This window comes from Psammomys obesus, unplaced genomic scaffold (genome assembly GCF_907164565.1).
Source record: "Psammomys obesus unplaced genomic scaffold, mPsaObe1.curated_primary_1811, whole genome shotgun sequence".
In the NCBI taxonomy this organism is placed as follows: Eukaryota; Metazoa; Chordata; class Mammalia; order Rodentia; family Muridae; genus Psammomys; species Psammomys obesus.
Window position 1 is genome coordinate 12,434,355 of NW_026596039.1, and position 22,060 is coordinate 12,456,414.

The 22,060-nt window shown below is 41.9% G+C and overlaps 1 protein-coding gene and 1 long non-coding RNA gene across 8 annotated transcripts in view; one reads left to right on the plus strand and one right to left on the minus strand.

The window, feature by feature from the left end:
• Window positions 1-35: 35 nt before the first annotated feature.
• Window positions 36-21,884, plus strand: LOC129687529 (uncharacterized). Of its 2 annotated transcripts, XR_008721800.1 has the most exons (5): window positions 36-118; window positions 810-1,067; window positions 1,793-1,864; window positions 17,580-17,702; window positions 21,496-21,884. It is a non-coding gene; the product is annotated as an uncharacterized LOC129687529 (long non-coding RNA). The 2 variants fall into 2 exon arrangements; XR_008721801.1 differs by lacking the exons at window positions 17,580-17,702; window positions 21,496-21,884 and adding an exon at window positions 16,859-17,211 and having other exon boundaries at window positions 37-118.
• Dixdc1 (DIX domain containing 1) overlaps window positions 5,723-22,060 on the minus strand; it is an 81,225-nt gene continuing 64,887 nt past the window's right edge. For all 6 annotated transcript variants that reach the window (XM_055621982.1, XM_055621983.1, XM_055621981.1 and 3 more), the window contains 3 exons: window positions 10,399-10,504; window positions 9,140-9,248; window positions 5,723-7,786 (listed from right to left, as the gene is read on the minus strand). In XM_055621982.1, coding sequence (XP_055477957.1) covers window positions 7,706-7,786; window positions 9,140-9,248; window positions 10,399-10,504 — 296 coding nt within the window. In that variant the 3' untranslated portion in view covers window positions 5,723-7,705. The remainder of the gene's footprint in view (window positions 7,787-9,139; window positions 9,249-10,398; window positions 10,505-22,060) is intronic.

The following is a 22,060-nucleotide window of genomic DNA, read 5'->3' on the forward strand; positions in this document are numbered from 1 at the left end:
CTGCCGTCAGCCGCGCCCTACGGTCGCGCAGTGTCGTAAAACTGGCTCCTGGGGCTGGCGTACGGAACGAACGGCGTCGGCGCCTCTGCGGAGGCCTCGGGCCGGGCGCGCCCGGGAGGTACCGCGGCCGCCGCTTAGGCGCGGGGAGAGGGGAAGGGACGGAGGCGCCTCCGGGCAGTCGTCGGCGGCGCACGTTTGGAGGGAACGGGAAGGCGCGGGGGTGTGGGTGGCCCGGGAGAGGCGTCGCCGAGGATGGGAAGTACGGCACGCTCTGAGGTGGACGGGAGGGTCGGCTCCGCTGCAGCCGGCGGCCGGGGAGGCGGTGCCAACGGGAACAGCCTTCTCTCTGCTTTAACAAAAAGCTGGGGAATGAACCTGGGCGGACAACCCAGAGCTTTAGGGCAGTGGGTGCGGGCGCACCGCGGAACGTTGGAGGAAGGAAAGGCCCTCGAGTGACCTCCAGGGTTCAGGGATGTGTCCTCTGGCTGCAGATCCCGCCCAGCGCGGTCTGTCCGAGGTCCCTAGCCCACACAAAATCCTGGGAGCACCAGGATTTTCAGCCAAATGAAAGGTCCATTTTCACATTTCAAGTTACTCTCAGAGGACTTATATAAAGATAGTTTGAAAAAAAAACCAATAGTTATATTACCCCAAAATTACCACCATATCCTCTTAAATAGCGAAAATAATTAAGACACATCTCAGACGTGGGGAGGCAAAGCCAGGTGCCAGCTTGGAGACTCTTGTCTTTCAAAAACGAAAGATTTAAGCTACAGCTTCGCGAAACGCATTGTTTCACTATTCTACAGTTGTGCGATCTCAACAGAAAACTTTCTTAAACTCTGGAGTAACGACGTGGAGTCAAAAGAAAAGAAATGGCAACAATGAAAAGTTTCCAGACATAAACCACCCAACCCCAAGTTGTTTCTAGCCACTGTTGCCTGTGCGGCCTCCCACCGAGCCACTGCAGCTGTTCCGAGGACATCCTTGCTCTTTGCACTGCCGAGCCCTCGTGCCCTCGGTGTCACAAAAGGCCAGCCAACCTTGGCACGGATTCATCATGTATGGTATGATTCGCACTGGTTTTACTGTACAAAGTTTTCTGTTCTTATGTGAACAAAATGGTTTAGTTACAGAAAACAAAGGACATTTTTCTACAGCTATTCCCTAGTGTGTAAGCATGATAGTCGTGCGTCTTTGGGTTGGATTGTTTAAATATTTGAATTTTAAACTTGCCATAGCTGATTTAAGTTTCACAGAAAGTCATTCGGGGAATTTTGGCCTGAGATTTGGACAATTTCCAGTAATTTCTGAAATATCCCTAAATATACATTTTTACGCTGTATATTTTTAAATTTTTATGACATTTATTTCTGTGTATGCTTAACCCCTGAGCCATCTCTCCAGCCCTGACAGAGCTCATATGCTACCTATTTATGTGAAACAGCATTCTCAATATCGACAATTATACTTCAAAATAGTAATCAACTCTGAAAAATATTGATACTCCATGTATTGCAGTATCATCTATTCAGCCAAGATTTATCTCTTTTTTTTCCACTTGCACATCACCTTTATTGCAGCACGATTCACACACAATATTTCATTTATAGGACTAAACTATATGTCCATCCTAAAAGAGTGGCTAAAATGTGGAATATTTACAAGGCAATTACTTCAGTCACAAATAATGGAGTTTGTCATCCACAAGATGGGTGCAAACTTAATTAAGCAAATTAACTCAGTCCCAGAAAGATCCATATTGTATATTTTCTCTCATTTGTGATCCTAGACTTTATCCTCAAAATCCTGTATGTATGGATGTCAAAGAAGCAGAAGGGAAACAGGAACAAAAGGGATTAAGGTAAAGGAAAAAGGAAGAGGATGGGGTACGGAGGTATGGAAAGAAATATACTCAGAATACATTATATACTTTATGAGAATGTCTTTATGAGACAACACTATACATTATGAATTTATACTACGGCATACATGTGTCTACGCATACACAGGAAAAAGTACATAAGAGTAAATATTGTTTAGAAAAGTGTCTGCTGAGCATGCACCAAGTCTTTAGCACCTGATGAACTATTTAATCCCAGCGTTTGGGAAGTAGGAACAGGAAAATCAAAAGTTCAAGGTCATCCTCAGCTATGTAACAAGTTCAAGGCCAGTCATGGCTACATGAGGCCCCTAAAATGTACATTATTTATATAAACACAATATATAAAAAACAGGTTTAAATGTACTTAGGTTAGATTTTGCCATATTCTGACCCTAAAGCTTTCGTATTCCCCATCAGCAATGTATGGGATTGCTTCGTTCCCCAGAGCCTCACCACAGAATATGTTCTTAGAATTCCTTTTGTGGGGGAAAGGGGCACAAATAGGTCATAATTCTTGATTTGTGATTTTTTAATTGTGTCCAAGGCACATGTATGAAATTGCAGCAAGTGGCTTTACCCCACTGAGCCATTCCTCCAGTCCATGATGGGTGATAGTCATAGACATGGGGGAGAAATTACAGTTAAGGTGATAAGGGCTTTAAATATGTTTAGCTTATCCTTTGAAAATTTCATACATATACAGGATGTATTTTATAGATTTAATTCTGAATGTAAAAGCAAACAAACACATCTAATTTTATAGAAATTTGATTTCATTTTTAATAACTAGTAACTGCTAAAAATTTTTGAATTACTTATTTACTGTTTTATTTGTAATTGTAAATACCCCTGTGATCCCCTCACAGAAGGAAACACAAATGGAAGAAATTCAAGAAGCCCTGTCACAAAAATAACTGCACTCACATGAACAGAGTGGCTGCAGTGTCACTGAGTGGCATAAACACTTGGTGACATCACCTTTACATGCCATATAGTCACTAAGAATCCCATGTGGCTCCATAGCTTTAATTTACAGCACAACTCATCTGTAAGCCACTTGAGGAATCTGATCTGTTGTTTCTGTTTCTTCAAGGTTAGTATAGTAACCATAGTGCTGAGTTCTGAGTTATTGACTAATGATTTATGTGCAACATTTATTAAATATACACCCATTGAATAGTTATGTAATTAGAAAGTGTCATCATTTCTGAGCTGAAGGTGACATCAAATTAGAAGGAAGCATGTGCTGTATTTATACCAATTCCTCAGTGTGCAGATGGTCAGAGAACACCAAGAACCCAAGAACAAATTAGAGAAGTTAGACTGACAGCCATATGGCATGCATGACTGTTGTCCTAGCACCGTGCAACCAGTTTGAGGCCAGCCTGGGCTACCTACATGGACTCTGTCTAAATGAAAAAATAATAAAGATCTCTTGAAAATCCAGCCCTTGAGAGGCAGAGGCAGGTAGATCTCTATAAGTTCCAGGCCAGTCAGGTCTCCATAGTAAGACCCTGTCTCAAACATAACAAAACAAAGTTGGAAATAATCAGAAACCAAGTGAAAGAAAGCACTCAGAGCTAAAGATTGAAATATGTCATTTAAATTGATAATATTAAAGTGATAAATGAAGCCTGCTTGAATTTGGGGGAGGCAGCCTTTAAAATGATTTGTGAATTCCAATTCCTGTAGGTATTCATTTCTGGGCTGGGTTTGTAGTCCATGCCTGTGGTCACAGCTACTACAGAGACTGAAGGAAAATGATTAATTATCTGAATCTATCAGCTTGGATAATATAGTGAGAGGCTGTCTCAAAATAGAAAAACATACACTTCTGGCTGGGATCTTGAGAGGCTTGGTGGTAGAAATCATGCTTAGCACACACAGGGTCCAGTGTTCAGTCTTAAACACTTCTGAGCCAAGTTCGAATGGCATTTGAATATTAATGTTATCAGTTTATACTCTCAGGGTCTATGTGTCCATACACTTCCGTATTATTTCAAAAGATGTGCAAAATTAGCTAGTCCCTTTTTAGAATAATCTTTCTTGTGCTTATTTTAGAAATACCGACAGTAAAATATCGCTAGCAATAAAACAATCCTTATCTCTGCCCTTCTGATAATGAGCAAACATGCTACCAGGGAGATAGATCACTTGAGGAAATTTACCTTCACTAAATGTAAGTGGTTTTACTGGCTGATCTCGGTTAAGAGATATAAATGAAAATGAAGTGGATTTAATTCGCAATCTCCATTTTATTCATAGTGTTTGCATGTGTTTTCGACTAGTTCACAATTCTAGTACATTCAGGCAGTTAAAACTGGCAATTTGAAAATTGGAAACCCCTGGCAGAACAAAGTATTTGTGAACACATTATAAACAGAATACATGGTAATACTCTCTGAAAGCAATGGTTACAAACATCCATGTTTCTAAGAAAATAGAACTTTATATGTATTTTAAACAAGCTGTACCTCTCAAGTTCGACAAATCAAGAGTGTGCAATCATGCTTTTGAGTAAAAATGAAAAATTTAATTATGATGTTTTTCAGTAATTGAGTATTCCTGAATTGGATGTAGAACAAAGATCTTTTCCTAATTTAGTTATCCCATTTAAAATAACTGAAGAGTGGGTCTGAAAGGAGCATTGCTGTTTCCAGTGTATTCCAATGTATGTAGCTAACCCATACTTCTATTTTTTATTTTAACCCAGACACAGATCTCATTTTGTAGCCCAGATGGGCATAACTGGGTATCCTGCTGCTTCAGCCTCCCAAATGTTGGAATTACAGGCATGAATCTACCACCAGGCAGAGGCTTTAGGTGCAAACTGATTTAGGGAACTGAGCAAGAAGAGGACACTCTTCAGTTTTGTTTTGCTCAGACACGGGGTTTCTTCATGTTGCCCTGGCTGTCTTGGAACTCACTCTGTAGACCAGGCTGGACTTGAACTCAGAGATCCACCTGCCTCCGTTTTCTGAATGCTAGGATTAAAGAACCACTGCCCAGCATTCTTCAGTTTTTAAATATTTAGATTAGCGTTTGGGGTCATTTTTAAGGTTTTTATTTTTTCTTATGTGTTTACAGGTGTCTGTGTTGATATATTTTTACACATTACTTTTGTTTTTATTTATTTGTTTGTTGTTTTCAAGATAGGGTCTTACTATGTAGTTCTGGCTGTCATGGAACTCACTATGTAGACCAGGCTAGCCTCGAACTCACAGAGATCTCCTGACCCACTATGCCCAGCTTACAATTTTTTTTAAACATAGCTGAGAGATTATTTTATGGATTTCTTAACATTTGAGTCAAGTACTTTTTCCCAAGGAAGTAGACTGTCAGCAATTACAGAATGGATTAGTACACGCCAGTACCACTAGGAGACAATAATTTCAAGCCACAAGTTCTCCTAGAGCAGTGGTTCTCAACCTTCCTAATGCTGCGACCCTTTAATACAGTTCCTCATGTTGTGGTGACCGCCAACCAAAAAAATTGTTTTCGTTGCTACTCACAACTATAATTTTGCTACTGTTAGAAATCATAATGTAAATATCTGTGTTTGCCAATGGTCTTAGGTGACTCCTGTGAAAGGGTTGTTCAACCCCTTAGAGGGTCATGATCTACAGGTTGTGAACTGCTGTTTAGCCAAACAGGATATTATTCAAAACAGAATGAATTCATGCTTGCTTCTGCTCTGAAGACTCTGAAGGGTAGATGAAATTAATGAATTCCATTTCTTCCCAGCATTCAACCAACCTCTGCTTTTTATTGAAGCACTAAGGCCATGAGGGTCCTTTTAAAAAAAAAAAGATAAAAATAAAACACAATATAGAGGACTTCAAGTTTTTTCTGATTTAATTTTTGCTGAAAAGTTAATTTCATGTAATGTTAAGACTGCTAAAAGAAAAAGGACAATAAAATCAGATTTAGGAGACAGATATTCAAGGTAAATTATACCTGGACTACAGTAATGAAGTTTAGCCTGATCACCTTCATGCTGTCAAATAGCAAAACATTCGAATTCATGCAACAGAGAAACTGGTGATATATGAACATTTTGTCCCTCCAGCTGTCTTGAGAAAAGACGAAAGTAACACTGTTTTCTTCTTTTGGCTTTCACAATGAGTTTTTCTTGCTTATGGCTGACTTTCCTGAACGTTCCTAGTTATAGCTGATGAAAAATTGTTCTTCAATAGAAGACCAGGGTAGCGTGCATGGAAGACATCAGGTCTTTTTGATCTCATGTCTTTTAGAAGAGCAATCAACTAGATTAAAAAAGAAAAACCCTCCAGCACTAAAAACAGGGAAAACTGGACAGGAACTAACCACCATTAGTATACTCATAACAAAATAAAGCTTGTTCAGAAACCACAAGAGGTGGTAAAAAAAGACAGTAGAAAAGCTACTGAGAGCTCTAGAAAATGGATAAGAGTATAGGGAATGTCAGATTACACAGAAGTCACTCTTGAATTATAAAAATAGACATGGTTCTCAGACAAAAGCAGATGAGTACAAAACAATTTTCAAACATGAACTATTTTTAAAAGATATGTCTATATAAAACAATGAGATGTCATCTCAGCGTTCCAATGGTAGTCCATTCAAATGGCTGAAAACGGGAGACACAGAGACAGGCAAGTCCCAGGACTGACCCAGCTATCCCACTCTTCTGTTTGGCAGTGTACAGTGTGGTCAGTCTGTTTTAAGGGACTGTATAAATAGGTAATCATGGCTGACTGGTACTAGGTGTGCAAATGAGAAAACCCAAGTTACTGAGTAGCCTCTGAAACTGAACTCTAGCTTCAGTAGTTGACAGTGTTGCAGCACAAACTGACTCTTCACCTCGAATCAACCCTGCCATTCACAACTCATGCTCCATGCCCCATAGGTTTCACTGTGCCCTACGGGAACAGCCCAGACTCAGCATGTAATAGAAAATAACTCCAGCCTTGAAATGAGAAGCAGAACAGTAAGTCGTGCTCAGTACTCAAATCACAAACACAAATGGTCTGTCTCCTTGTAAATGGGAAGATGCCATGAGTTCAGGTCAAAGAGATGTGGGGAGCAGCACCTTTCCATATCCTCTTGGATTTTCAAGGAGCCCCTCGCTTCTTATTTTCAAACACAAAGTTTATCTGTTTGAAGAAAAATAAATGGCCCTAAAGTTAATGAGTCCCCAGAGAAAACCAGCAGTATGCAAAAAAACGCCCTCAACGGGCTAAGGACAAGCTGCAGAACCAGTAAAAAACAGAAGAGGCAGCCCAAGGTCTGAAGTACGGTTTTGGCATAGTACAGCACAATATGGAAAAGCTTTCCCCACAATCCACAAGTCACCATCATCCAGTTCTATATGCAAGTGGGCTTTCATCTTTGGTACCACCTCACAACATACTCCTGGTTTGCAATGCCTTGTCTGTAAGTACAAATGCTGGGACTCTGATTGCTGTAACCATTGAGGCCAATTAAATGAACACTGAAACACGAAGGAGTGATGCATCCACTTCCGGGTTACAGATAATAGCAGCCATGCCCCTACAAGAGGGGTCATCCTTCTCTGTTGGTTAAGGCCTTCGGTTTGGTGTCCTCAGAGTAAAATAAAACACTGTTCCCATGGAAAAGGAGCTCCAGGATGAACCCATGGTCTATGTTTTGGACAGAGATTTGAAGTACCAGATATGCCAGGCACACAAACAGGACTGGCCCGTGACCATCATACTTGAAGAAGCTTCTTTTTGGCAGCATGACTTAGAAACTTCTCAGCGTACTCTGGTGTTAGTCCTCTTTCCTGAGAGAAGCAGCCAAGGAATGTCCAGGGTCCAGTTAATTCTCTCTATGGTCTTCTTCCACCCAGGCTACAATTTTCCCTTCCCATCCAGGAATGGCATCATCATCATGGAAAACCTAGTTTAAAAAAAAAAGCCATAATAGAAACATTGGAGAGCCCAGCAGACTGAGGCAGGAGGGTAGCTATGAGTCCAGGCCAGATTGGGTCACAGTGTGATACCCCGTTTCAACAAAACAGAAACTACTGAGAGAAGTAGGGTAGAGAAGCTGGGCTCTATGGTACACACTGGTAATCCCAGCACTCTGAAGGCAGAGGCAGATATCTGTGAGTTTGAGGCCAGCCTGGTCTACAAAGTGAGTCCAGAACAGCTAGGGCTACACAGAGAAACCCTGTCAGAAGAAGAGGAGGAAGTAAAGGAAAGTCACTTGAGCAACACTTCTGGTAAAAGACACTTTAAGGACTCTGAGATGGCTCAGTGGACAAAGGCATCGTCACATGACCTGGATTCAATGTCAGGACCCACATGGTGGAGAAAATCACCTGACTCCCACCAGTTATCCCTGACTTACAGAACACAACACACACATGCACACACAGAGACAGAGAGGTAGGGAGGGGGAGACCAGCCCAGGAGAAAGAAGCGTGTTGCATTCAACAAAGCTGAGAGGGTTGGCGATCGAAGAGCATCATACACGGAGATGCAGAGTCTAGAGTTTGTCCCTCTGTGTCTTGGTCGTGCTTTGGTTCAGCATTTCCTCACTATACTGCCTTTCCCCCTTTTGGAACGGTAATGTATATCCTGTGCCACATACACATATCTTGTAATCCGCTTTTTTATTCTGATTTTACAGGGGGTTACAATTAAGAGAGTGCCTTGAGTCTCCAAGGAGACTTTAAATTTTTAAAAAGTGCCAAAACTGTGATATTGCTATGTGGACTTTTGAAGTTGGACTGAATGTATTATTGCATTATCATATGGTGACAAGCCAGTGGGAGCCAAGGAATGGAATGTGGTAGTTTGAACAAGAATAGCCCCCAAATGCTTGTGTATTTGAATGCTTAGACATCAGGGAGTGGCACTACTTGGAAGGATTAGAGGTGTGGCCTCATTGGAGCAGGTATGGTCTTGTTGGAGAAAGTGATCACTGGGGGCGGGCTTTGGGGTTTCAAGGGCCCAAACCAGCCCCAGTGTCTTTCTCTCTCTCTGATGCCTGCAAATCCAGATATAGAAGTTTTAGCTACCTCCTCCAGCTGCATGCCTCCCTGTGTGCCACCATGCTTCCAACCATGATGATAATGGACTAAACTGTAAACCAGCCCCAATTAAATGCTTTCTTTTATAAGAGTTGCTTGGTCATGGTGTCTCTTCACAGCAATAGAGCACCGACCAAGACAGGAACTCTGGTACATCTGGGAGCTAATTCAGGAGTGACCAATAATATTCCCCCAACTGCCCCTGGACTCTGTACCTCTTCTTTGACAGTGCCAAACTCAGGATCTAGTGCTTTGAAGTGGTACCGGTGATTCCCTTCTCGATCAATAGCTGCTTTAAAATCCTTCAGTGTCACCTCCCCCAGCCTGTAACAAAAGAAGAGTGTACCAAAATAGCCTGTTAATCAATAGGCTGGGAAGGTGATGTGTTAGCTTGAAATCCAGGCCCCCGCCAAAGTCAACATGCAGAAGTAGCATGGCTTCAATACTAGGTCACGGCCCCTGATAACCAAGATGTCACTAAAATAGAGGTTGGGCAACCAGTCAAAACTAGGAATGAGCCTGGCATTACATATCAGGTGATCAAAGAACTCAAATTCACTGCTTTTGCTCTTTCTAATCAGAAAAAAAAAGGTATTCAAAATAAAATTTGTTAAATAACCATAAATACACCTAAGTTTTCTCAGTTTCTCCCCTGACATAATGGTCCAGTTTTCTTAGGCTGATAATATTAAATTCATCAGGTGTTTTTTATTTGTTCGTTTTTGTCAGAGTCACTCTGCTGCCCAAGCTTCCCTTGATTTTGCTATGTAGCCTAGGGTGACTTCAAATTCACAATCCTGTTCCAGGCTCCCAGGTGCTCAGATTACAGGTAAGTGGCACCCAGCTCAAGCATCAGTTTGAGGCTCGTGCCTTTATGGTGACACAAACTTTTAATCCCAGCACTCAGGAGATGGCAGCAGGTGGATCTCTGAATTCAAGACCATACTGGTCTACATCATGAGTGCAGGCCACCCAGAACTACATAGTGAGACCCTATCTCAAAAAAACTAAACAAAAACAAAACAATGCAGTTTATTATTCCTGTGTCTAGCAGTAGATCCTGCTAGTCCCCTATAATGCCACTGGTTGCCAGGGGTGGGGGTGCACCCCTTTATTCCTAGTAGAGGGAAAGCAGAGGCTGGAGGATCTCTATGAGCTGGAGGGAGACTAGCCTGGTCACATAGAAAGTTCCAGGCCAGCCAAAGCTACATAATAATACCTGTCTCAAAAAAGGAAGGAAGGAGGGAGGGAGGGAGGAAGGGAGGAAGGATTAAGGAAGGAAGGAACAAACAAACAAACAAAAATATGCCAAGCTGGAATTTGAGTCTCTATGTCTTTATGACAGGCTGCTTTTCAAACACCTTTCAGCCCCTCATCTGGGCAATGACAGGGCTATGCTTCCCTTTCTTTCTTTTGCTTGTTTGTCTGTCTGTCTGTCTGTTTTTACAATGAAACAATGACATGAGCATCTCACCTCTTTGGTATATTGACCATGAAGGGCGTGAGTGACCGGTCAGTGAAATAGAGCACTTTAGTGCAGGTGCTGCTGACAGTTGGAGAACTCTGGGAGTGAGGCAATGCTGCAATCAGAGACTCTGGTTAGAAAATTCAATTTGATCCAAACTATTCCTCCTTTTGTTTACTCAAAATGTCTCAGGAAGCTGAAGCTGCCTGAGGTCACAGCTCCTCAATCAGCCTTGCCAAGCACCATGTCCACAGAGCATGGCTCATGATCACCATGAGGACAGGAGGTGCCTTGGGCATGGGCATCGTCATGGGGACCTCATTTCCCATTCATTCCAGGGATTTCTGGCAGAGGAACACCACCAACCCTGACAACACTGTTGCTAAAGATCAAGTGGTCAGAGAACATCGCCTGGCCGGATTTCAGGGGACTCAAAGTAGACACCCAGCAGGACCTGCAAACAGTTTATGTTCAGATTTCAGGGGTAAGAATACTCACATGAGTTTTGGAAAGAACAATGAAAAAAACAAAAAACCTCAGGACACAGGAACCATCATGGTTCTGATCCTAAAGGCCTGTACTTCAGTCTACTAGAGGGTACGGTGGTCCTGTGCTGTGCATTTGTGTATGTGTGAGAGAGAGACAGGCTCTTCCTATGGCCCTGTCTGGCTTAGGACTCATGATAAAGACTCTTCCTATGGCCCTGTCTGGCTTAGGACTCATGATAAAGACCAAACTTGCCTTGAACTGACAGAGATCTACCTACCTATCTCTGCCTCCCAAGTGCTGGGATTAAAAATACAGGCCACTACACCTAACCTTACATTTATTTTAGTGTGGGTGTATGTGGAGATCAGAGGACAAATTTTAGGAGTCAGTTCTCTCCTTCTACCGCCAAGGATTGGACTCAGAAGGTCGGACTTGGCAGAAAGTGCCTTTACCACTAAGCCAGGTGCCAGCCCCTAAAAATGTGTTTTTGAAACAACATCAACAAAACAAAAAAGAAACAAAAATTAGGGCTGGAGAGGTGGCTCAGAGATTAGGAGCACTGGCTGCTCTTCTAGAGGGCCTGAGATCAATTCCTAGCAACCACATGGTGGCTCACAACCACCTATAATGAGATCTGGTGCCCTCTTATGGTATGCATTTGTACACGCAGACAGAACATTGTCTACATAACAAATGAATCTTTTTTTTTTCCATAACAAATGAATCTTAAGAAAAAAAAATCTAAAATATCCTGCTACATGATATAGATAATTCTGGTAACATCAATCCAGTTACCAAACAGGATCTGTACTAATAATCAATATAGTGAAATCAGAACAAACAAATCAAACATATAATTTCACTGAGCTTTCTAGCGCTTTGTGCATTGTCAACCTCCGCCTTCTAAAACACAACTTAGAGTCAACAGCTGTCAGAGAAGGAAGAGGAAAAAGAGGAGGGAGGAGAAAGAAGAGGGAGGGAGAATTCTAGGAAAAATATGCATGCCAAACCCCAAACACTTTTATAAGGAATTTCGGACTTTGCTATTTTATTATTACTTTGCCAAATAGACTCTCTGCTATTAAGCTTCTCTATTTATATGTAAATTGTAGATTTTGAATTATTTTTAAAATCCAATAAAGCACCAGGAAATATACCTTTAAAATAAGAGCTGGAGCCCAGTGGTGATGGCACATGTCTTTAATCCCAGCACTCTGGGGGTGGATCTCTGTTAGTTGAGACCAACCTGGTCTACAGAATGAGTTCCAGGACAGCCAGGGCTACAAAGAGAAACCCTGTCTCGAAACCCCCAGAAGAGACAGAGACAGAGTGAGTTGGGAGACTGGAGAGGTGGCTCTGTGGTTAAGAGTACTTTCTGCTCTTGCAGGAGACCTGGGTTCCCATAACCCACATGGTCCTGTTCTAGGGGTTCTGATGCCCTCTTCTGGCTTCCTGAGGCACTGCACATATGGTATACTTCGAGGCCTACAAACACACATAAAATGAAAACAAATCTTAAAAATAAACGATACAGGTGGACATGGTGGTGCACACCTTTAATCCTTGCACTTGGAAGGCAGGAACAGACAAACCTCTGAGTTCAAGCCAGCCTGGGCTACATAGTGAGACCTTGTCTCAAACAACAACAAAATGGCACAAGATAAAAACCCCATTAAAAAAAAGAAAAGTGAGTCTTGCTTCATGCTTCATCCTCTATAGAAAAAATGACTCCAAATGAATCATAAGCCTTGACTTAAAAGCTAAATATTTACTGGAGTTGGTAGAATATACATTTAATCCCAGCACTGGCAGAGGCAAGTACATTTTTGTGAGTTTGAGAGTTTTGGTACACATAGCAGGTTCTAGGCCAGCTTGGACTACACAGTGAGAGCCTGTCTTACAAAAAAAAAAAAAAAAAAAAAATCTTGATGTCATTCTTTCTATTTTAGTTATGATAAACTATGTGCTTCAGTGTCATGGAGAGTACTCAGAGGGGCTGCCCCTGTGAAGGGGATCAGCATATCCTATAATCCTTCTAGAACCTTCCTTAAACTGCTAGATTCCTGCAATGTCCCAGTCCCTTGAAAGTCTATAGATGGAAGGGCTGTCCTTTGTTCTTTGGGTTGTTGCTGGATGTTGGGAGTGTCTGACAGTAAAAGGACTTGATTGGTGTCAGTGGTTCACAACACTAGCTGCTCTTTCAGGGGTCCTGAGTTCAATTCCCAGCAACCACATGGTGGCCCACAAACATCTTTACTGGGATCTGATGCCCTCTTCTGGCATGCAGGTTTACATACAGATAGAGCACTTACCTACATAAAATAAATAAATCTTAAAAAAAATAAATAAATAAAGAGCACTTATGCTCTTGCAGAGGACCCAGTTTGGTTTCCAGCACCCACATGGCAGCTAACAACTGCCTGTAACTCCAGTTCCAAAGGATCCAATGGCCTCTTCTGACCTCCATGGATAAAAGGCACACATATGGTATAGATATAAGAAAAACATACGTAGGCAAAACACCTATACATATTAAAAAGCACAAGGCCTGACCAAATGTTTTATCTATTTTTTTTTTTCTCACGAAGTCCATACTGGCCTCCAACTTGCTATGTAGACAAGGATGAATTTCTGAGTCTCCTACCTCTACCTCCAGGCAGGACTTCCAGTGCCTGGATAAGGACACCAACCCATCCATAAAACACCCAACCCAAAATTTGTCCTGCCTACAAGATGTGCAGGGACAAAGATGGAGCTAAGATTGAGGAAATGGCCAACCAAAACCTGGCTCTACCTGAGACCCACTCCATGGGAGAGAACCAACCCCTGACACTGCTAATGTTACTCTGCTATGCCTGTAGGCCTCTAATAGGCTTCACCCAGCAGCTGATGGAAACAGATGCGGAGATCCATAGCCAAACATTTGACAGAGCTTGGGGAGTCATATAGAAGACTTGAGGGAAAGATTGAAGAAGCTGGAGGGGCCAAGGATTCCACAAGAAGACTTACAGAGTCAACTAACATGAGCCCACGGGGGCTCACAGAGACTGAAGCACCAACCAAAGAGCATGCATGGACTGGTCCTAGGACCCCTGCACATACGCAGCAGATTCTCGGCCTGGTCTTCATGTGGGACCTCTAGCAACTAGAGCCCAGCCTCTCTCTATGAGGCCTCCCTTTGGATCTGGTTCCCCTAAATAGGCTGCCTTTTCTGGCCTCAATGGGAGAGAATGGGCCTAGTCCTGCAGCGACTTAATGTGCCAGGGCGGGTTGGTACCCATAGAAGACCTCTCCTTTCTCTGAGGAGAAGGACAAGGAAGAATGGGGGAAGAAGGGTATATGTGAGGGTTGGGGGGAACTGGGAGGAGAAGAAGGGGGCTTTAATCAGGATGTAAAGTGAATAAATAATTATTTTTAAAGACTCACTGAAGGATGGAGGCCACAGAAGGTGACCCTTGATGGTGTATAATCCAGCTCTATTTCCTGTTCACTATCTGCTTCCTGACTCTGGATACAATATGGCCAGGACCTTCCTTCTCTAGTCACCATCCAGTATGACATGATGGATTGTATCCCCTAGAGCTGCAAGCCAAAATAAACCCTTCCTTTCATAAAAATAAACAAATTAATAAAATAAAAAACACAGACCACCAGGTGTCTTTCACTCCACAAGCAACAATGGTCCAGATAGGGCTTTGTGCTTTTGCAGTGAAAGTGTTCCTGTCCTCTGGGCCTGCACCAGGGGGAGGGGAGTGGTTGTTTGATTTGGTTTTTCAAGACAAGGTTTCTCTGTGTAGCTGTTCTGGTTTGGCTGTTCTGGAACTCACTCTGTATTCCAGGCTGGCCTCGAACTCACAAAGATCCACCTGCCTGCCTCCCAAATGCTGGGATTAAAGGTGTGTGCCACCACCACCCAGCTTTTCTTCCTCTCTCTCTCTCTGGGTACATTAGCGTTTTGCCTGCATGTATGTATGTCTGTGTGAGAGTGTCAGATCCCCTTGAACTGGAGTTACTGACAATTATGACTTGCCATGTGGATACTGAGAGTTGAACCTGGGTCCTTTGGAAGAACAATCAATGCTCTTAAGCACTGAGCCATTCTTCCATCCCCAAGGTTTTCTTTTGACTCTGTCCCTACAAACTATTTCACGCACAGAACATAAGTCTATGGAAAAGTGTCTGTGTGTTATGAACTCCTATGCCCTCAGCACGTGGGTTCCATGTTTAGCCTTTGTCAGTGCAGGGAAATATCAGAATTCTTATCTGTGGCACAGTGCCCCATCACCCTTTCCAGCTTCATTACATGTAAGCTATTTCTCTTTCCTTCTTGATCCTGGCATGTGTCCAACCCAACCCTCTTTCTAATAATTTGCTGTTCAGAACATTTCATATAAATACACAAATGTAATATATGTCCTTTTGGTTTTTTAAAAGATATTCTTTCACTTTGTGTGTGTGTAAGCCAGAGATCAATGTCAGATGTCTTCCTCGATCACCTCTGTCTTACTTTTTGAGACCAGGTCTCTCACAGAGCCAAGAACTCACAGATTGGCTGAGAATAGTTGGCCAGAGAGTGCCAGGGACTCACTTGTCCCTGTCTTCACACAGATTACAGGGATGCGCTACCACACCCACATGGCTGCTGTGAATTTGAGCTCAGGTTCTCACACTTGTGGGGAAGGCACCTTGCCGAGTGAACAATCCTTCTAGCTCTGGCCTCTTGTATTTAGCATATAGAGTTCATTCATGTTCTAATGTGTGTCAGTCTTTATTTATTCCTTTTTATAGCTGAATAATATTCTGTTTGCATCTACCACAGTTTGCTTACCATTTATCAATTGGCAGACATTTGTGTTAACTCTTTGGTTTTGAGTATTTGTTTTCAGTTCTTTGGGGGTATATATCCATTACTTCCTGTGATAATTTTGTGTTTAGCTTTTTTTCCCTGTGCTTAGCTTTTGATTACTGTTTTCCTCAGTGGCTGCATCATTTTACAACTTCAAAGCAACACAGAAAAGCTCCAGTTTCTCTATTTTTTTGGAGACATGCGTTTGTTTTATTAAGTGTTTTCAAAAAAGATTTATTTATTTATTATGTGTGTTTGTTTTTTTAAGTGTTTTCAAAAAGATTTATTTATTTATTCGTTTGTTTATTTATTATGTGTATATAGTATTCTGCCTGCATGTGTGCCTGCATGCCAGAAGAGGGCACCAGATATCACTATAGAAGGCTGTGAGCCACCATGTGGTTTCTGGGAATTGAACTCAGAACCTTTGGAAGGACAGCCAGTGCTCTTAACCTCTGAGCCATCTCTCCAGCCCTTGTCACCACTTGTTATTTTCCATTTTTTTGGAACCATCTAGAAGAAATGAAGTGAAGTGGTATGTCATTGTGGGATTTTAATCTTGTTTTGTTTTTTTGTTTGTTTGTTTTGCAGGTAGGGATTAAATGCAGGACCTTGTCATGTACTAAGAGCTCATTCTACCACTAAACTATACCTACAACCCTCACTGTGGGTTTTTAAGGATTTATTTTATTTTCAATTATGTGTCTCTGTCTAGGTCTATGTGGGGTATGCGCAAGTGGGTACAGGTGCATGCAGGTGCCTGCAGAGGCTAGAGGAGGGCACTGGAAACCCGGAGTTACAGGGGACTATGAGCAACCTGCTGTGGGTGCTAGGACTGAACTCAGCCCTCTGAAGGAGCAGACAGCACTCTTAGCCGCTAAGCCAAATTTCCAGATCCTCACTGTGGTTTTCATTTGCAGTTCCTCATGGCTAATATTTTTTCATGGTTTATTTACATACGTGTCTTTAGAAAAATTGAAGCCTTTGTCTGTTTTTCATTCTATTGTGTTTTGTAGTTGAATTTTAAGAGTTCTTTATATATTCTGGATCCCAGGCCCAGATAAATTATTTATAAATTCTTTCTTTATCTTGTCGATTGTCTTTTTCCTTTTCAACAGATGTGTTTCTTTCTAGTCCTAGTTGGCCTGGAATTCACCATGTATAATGAAGCTGACTGTAAGCCTGTGATGATCTAAGTCCCAGCCTTCTGAATGCTGAAATTACAGGCATGTACCACCATGCCCAGCTCTTTTGCCTTTCCAGACAGTGTCCTTTTATGCAAAAACACTGTTTCTATACCAGCTGTTCTATCTTTTTCTTTAGCACATCCTTTGTTTGATTGTTTGTTTTATTTTGGTTTTTGGTTTTTCAGGACAGGGTTTCTCTGTGTAGCCTTCTCTTTGTAGACCAGGCTGGCCTTGAACTGACAGTGACCTTCCTGCCTCTGCCTCCCCAAGTGCACCACCATACCCTGCTGGCTGCATATGCTTTTGATGACATACCTAGGAGTCCACTCCCAAGTTCAAAAGTGTATTTCTCCTTTTCTAGAAGGCGTATAGATTTTTTTTTTTTTTTTACATATATAGAGCAATTGGTAGGGATCCCTTGTTATAGGATATCTACTTGTCCTAAGTCAAATGATTATACATATATGGGTGTATAAAAGAACTCTCAATTTTATTCCACTAACTTACTGTGTTACTTTTAAATAACACTGTAGATAGTTATGAGCCACCATGTGGTTGCTGGAAATTGAACTGAGGACCTCTGGGGGAGCAGCCAGTGCTCTGAGCCATCTCTCCAGCCCTAATAAACAATTCTTAAAAACACTGAAATAATTGTTGTTTCTCTTCAGGAGTCAAGAACAGGAAAGAAATTTGGCTGGGCACAGGCAGAGCAGAATGGAAGGAGGAGTTCTGGACGTGCTACCACTGCCTTGCATACCTTGTGTGCTCCCATAATTTGCAGTGATTCTCAGGTGAAGTACCATTTAATGCTCAGATGCTCCAAAATTATCTCCATTAGACAACAAAGAACCTCAGGCACAGTGCCATTAATTAACATTCTTGTCTGCAGCCATACACTGTGGGGCAGCAGCCCCAAGACTGCACTTCAGAATGTCTAATTTTATATTCTCTATTTTCCTACTCCTAGTTTGCATTCATTTTGAGGCAGGAATTTCAAGTGCCTCTGAATTTACAAAGATGGATGCCTCATTGGCATTCAAATGCATCTCCTTGAAGCTCAGATTAGAATGAAACTCTAAAAGTAATCCACACACAAGAATGCTTGAAGCCACATGGAACAGAAGGATCCCGAAAGAGGCTGAGACAGTCTAGGTTTGGGACGAGGCACAGGATGCATACAACAGCCAAGGGCGAGGATGAGGAGGAGTTGCGGGGGCGGGAGAGGGTGTCAGAATTAGCATTCAGAGAATGTAAGGAAAACTGAGACACTGAGGACTCCAGCTCAGCAGGCTGCGATGAGAAGCAGCAGCAGCAAGCCCACCGTGCTCTGGTCCACTCTGCAGAGTCTAACACTGCTACAGGATGCCCAGTGCTATAGGGCGCACAGTGCGTCATCTCTGCCCCAGAGGTGATGGTGGAAAACATTTCCCCAGACTGTTCAGGAACATGAAATGCTTTTGGAAAGACAATGGGAGGCAAGGCTTGAGGTGCAACCACTTGACTACACAAGGAGAAGGTCACCTGTGACCCAACAGTGAGAATAAGTGGAGTGAACTAGATTGGGTGGCCATGGAAGGAAAAAAGGAGAGCCGGAGCCACAGACATGGTTCAGGAGGTAAGGCTGAGTGTGGTTCCCAGAATCCATAGGGTAGAAGAACTGACTCCTGCAAGGCATCATCCGTCCTCTACATGTGACTGTGGCACACAAACACACACAATAATAATAAATGTTAACGTTTGTACAGAGAAATGAAGAGAGTAACTACAGACCTGTACAGAAGTCTGGTGTGGGAGAGGAGGAGAAGTAAGTCTGTAGTTAAAGGGCTTCCGTAGTTACACAGGCTTTTAGACTTGATAAGCCGAGGGACATGCTGGCCTGTTTGTGAAGATGGCGTCACTGGAGGGTCTGCATCAATACTCAAATCTATAAGCAACTGTAAACTAAGGGTGATGGTTTAAATGATTCCACACGTGCATGAAATAATTGGTCTAGAGAGGAAAGAGTTTATTATTTTTAAATTTATTTTTATGTTCATTGGTGTTTTACCTGCATGTATTAGGGTGATGGATCCCTGGGAAGAGGGGTTAACAGTTGTAGACTGCCATATGGGTGCTGGGAACTGAACTCGGGTCCTTTCAGAGAGCAGCCAGTGCTCTTAACTTCTAAAGATGCTGAGCCATCTCTTCAGCCCTTAAGAATTTATTATTTTAAAAAGCGTGTCCAAGAATGTAGAACTTTTACATGGACAGTACATATTAACCTTGAAAAAAATACCAGAGAGGATAATAATCACATTTAATTTTTTTTGTTTGTTTTTGTTTTTCAAGACTGGGTTTCACTGTGTGTAGCCCTGGCTGTCCTGGACTCACTCTGTAGACCAGGCTGACCTCCTACGCAGAGAAACCTGCCTGCCTCTGCCTCCCAAGTACTGGAATTAAAGGCATGCAGCACCACAAATTAAAACCTTAAAGAAGCATGGTGGTGCATGCTTTAACACCAGCATTTGGGAGGCAGAGGCAGAAAGATTACTTCAAGTTTGAGGCCAGCCTTGTCCACACAGGCCTACATACATGGCAGTAGTCCCAGCACATGGGAAAAAGAAGTAGGAGAATCAGGAGTTCATGGCCATCCCCAGCTACATAGCTTGAAATTAGCCTGGTTTACATGAGACCCTATCTCAAAAAAATGAAACAAAGTTAAATAAAAGACAGACCACAAAGTAAAACCCTTAAGAAATTTGCACAAGTATAAATGTATATAAAAAAAATTGTAGAACAAATTGTGTTCTCAAATTTCTGATTTAGCATTTCCTTGTGTGAGATGATGCTGGGAGAGAAACTGATTATTTTAGTTCCAAAATTAGCTCCAGAATCTTTTTTCAGGACTCTTTGGAACTAGACTTAATTTTTTTGTTTGTTCAGTTGGTTTGGTTTTTTGTTTAGTTTTGGGATTTTGTTGTTTTGAGACAGAGTCTCAATATTGTAAAAGTAACTTTTATTCTTTTGTAGTAATTGTTGTCTGGAAGGCTTATCACCTCCATCTGCTAACCTAGACCTAGTCCTGGAAGCTTCTAGCCTCCTACAATCTAACCTCAGCCTAGAATGTTTTCAGCCTGAGACTTACTGCTTAATAAGCTTACCCTTTCTTTTCTTTCTGAGCTCTGGGTTGGCTGGTTCAACTCAGTTGTTCTGGCTCAAACTCCTCTCCCAGCTGATATTCAATCTGGCTTCTCTTTTCATCTTTGAATTGCTCTGCTTGGCCTCACACTAACTCAAGCAATTTGCTCTAATCTCCTGGCTCCTTCTCATTCTCTGGCTCCTCTGGTCTTCACCTGAATTCTCTTTATTACTGTCCTGGTAAAACTGCCTCTTTTCCTCTGTGTATTGCCTCTTAAGTAGCTTCCCTTTTCTCTGTCTTTTCGTGAGAGTTGGCCATATCCTATTCTGTCAAGTCTTTCTCTGATTTGTCACTGTTTCTGCCACTCAGTTAGACATCACTTTCAAAGGAAGTTTGTGCTTCCTTCTACAAACTACCTTCATTGTTAGGGATCAAAAGGATATTGGAAGCCATGCAGGAGCTCCCAATTAAAACAGCTCTAGAATTCATGAAATGCAGAGCCATGATGGGTGTGTCTTGCCCCAAGAACTACGTGTCCTGAGAACTTTATGCTGTTATGAAGCATAGATCTGCTTGTTATCCTCGAGGGCCTCATTATCCTCCTAATATATAAATCGTATGAAAATCATTATCCTCCTAATATATAAATCGTATGAAAACTCCCAGGGGCTTCCAGCCTCTCTCTGGGCAGCATCTCTGGCACGAAGAATAACAATGCTTGATCTCTTTCAGGCATCGCTGCTGGTGATTCAACCATCACCCTTGAAAACAACCTACAGATGCAGATTGTTAGCAATGGCCACTACCCTTAGAAGGAATTTGGAAAAATAGATTGTTTAGCAAGGTTAGGTAAAGATGTTTTTGCTAATGGCTCTGACATAGAAAATCTTAGAGAACAGTTTGAAGTCCAGGAAAATACACTCTTGATAGTCAAGCCAGGGACTTGTTGAGGTTGGTGAGTGAGAACAATAACCCAGTTAGCACTAGCTGACATGACTCTCTCTCCCTGAAGCTGGGCTTCAAAGTGATTAATTTCTTATATTCATTTTTGCCCTCAGCTTCCTGTTATGACTAATAAAAATTATTAATGAGTAGATGTGCACCTTAAAGATTTTAACTATAAATGGCTGACTGTTTTTATATAGCATTTTATATTGGTGATTCTTTTAAGATTTTTATAAGATTACTTTTTAAAGATAAATCTTTCTTTGTAACTGCAAACTGCAGCCTGCCAATAAAAATAAATAAATAGATAGATAGATAAAGGCTGGCTGAGAAATTACCTTGCTTGCTCACCTTGTTAACCTATCACAAGTTTCTCAGTTACAAATGTATATGGGTTCTTGGAAATAACTTGTTTTTTCATATTTGTTTTTCACCCATAATACATAAAAACATTAGCTCATGTGAAGGTGCGGGGGAAAATGTTTTTCTTACATACACTCATTGTAATCATTCACTTACAGGAAAATAGAATGTAACCACATTGTGATTTCTGTACCTCTTCAAAGATCCTGCTGGGAAATGTACGCTTGGGAGAAAGAGTGAAAGTGTGGTTTGCACTGGCTCTCGGAGTTTGTTCCATCCACCAGGATGTGTGTATGTAGAGTGGTTTGGACCTCACTCTCTGAAGTTTGTGTCACCCACCAGAATATATGAATATGTATGTATGTAAGGCTGGGTTGGAGCTCGATATCTGGAGTTTGCTCTAGCCATCCATTATGTGCATGTATGCACATATATATGTATGTACATGTGTATGTATGTACATATGATTGTAAGTATGTGTAAAATAAAAGATGCCTGTAAGAGAAGCTAAATTTAAAAAGGTAAAGAAAAAGCTTGTTGGAACCTACCTGCTGGAGTCTGTCTTACTTCATCATCAAGTCTAAGTGTGTGTGTGTGTGATCTTTTTCTTTTTCTTTCCTCCTTCCCTTTTCTTTTTAGATGCTTGCCAACAGCCCTAGCCTCTGCTTACATGGTAGCTGTAAGCCCCCACTTGCCACAATCAGTGAAAGCCCCCCTAGGAGC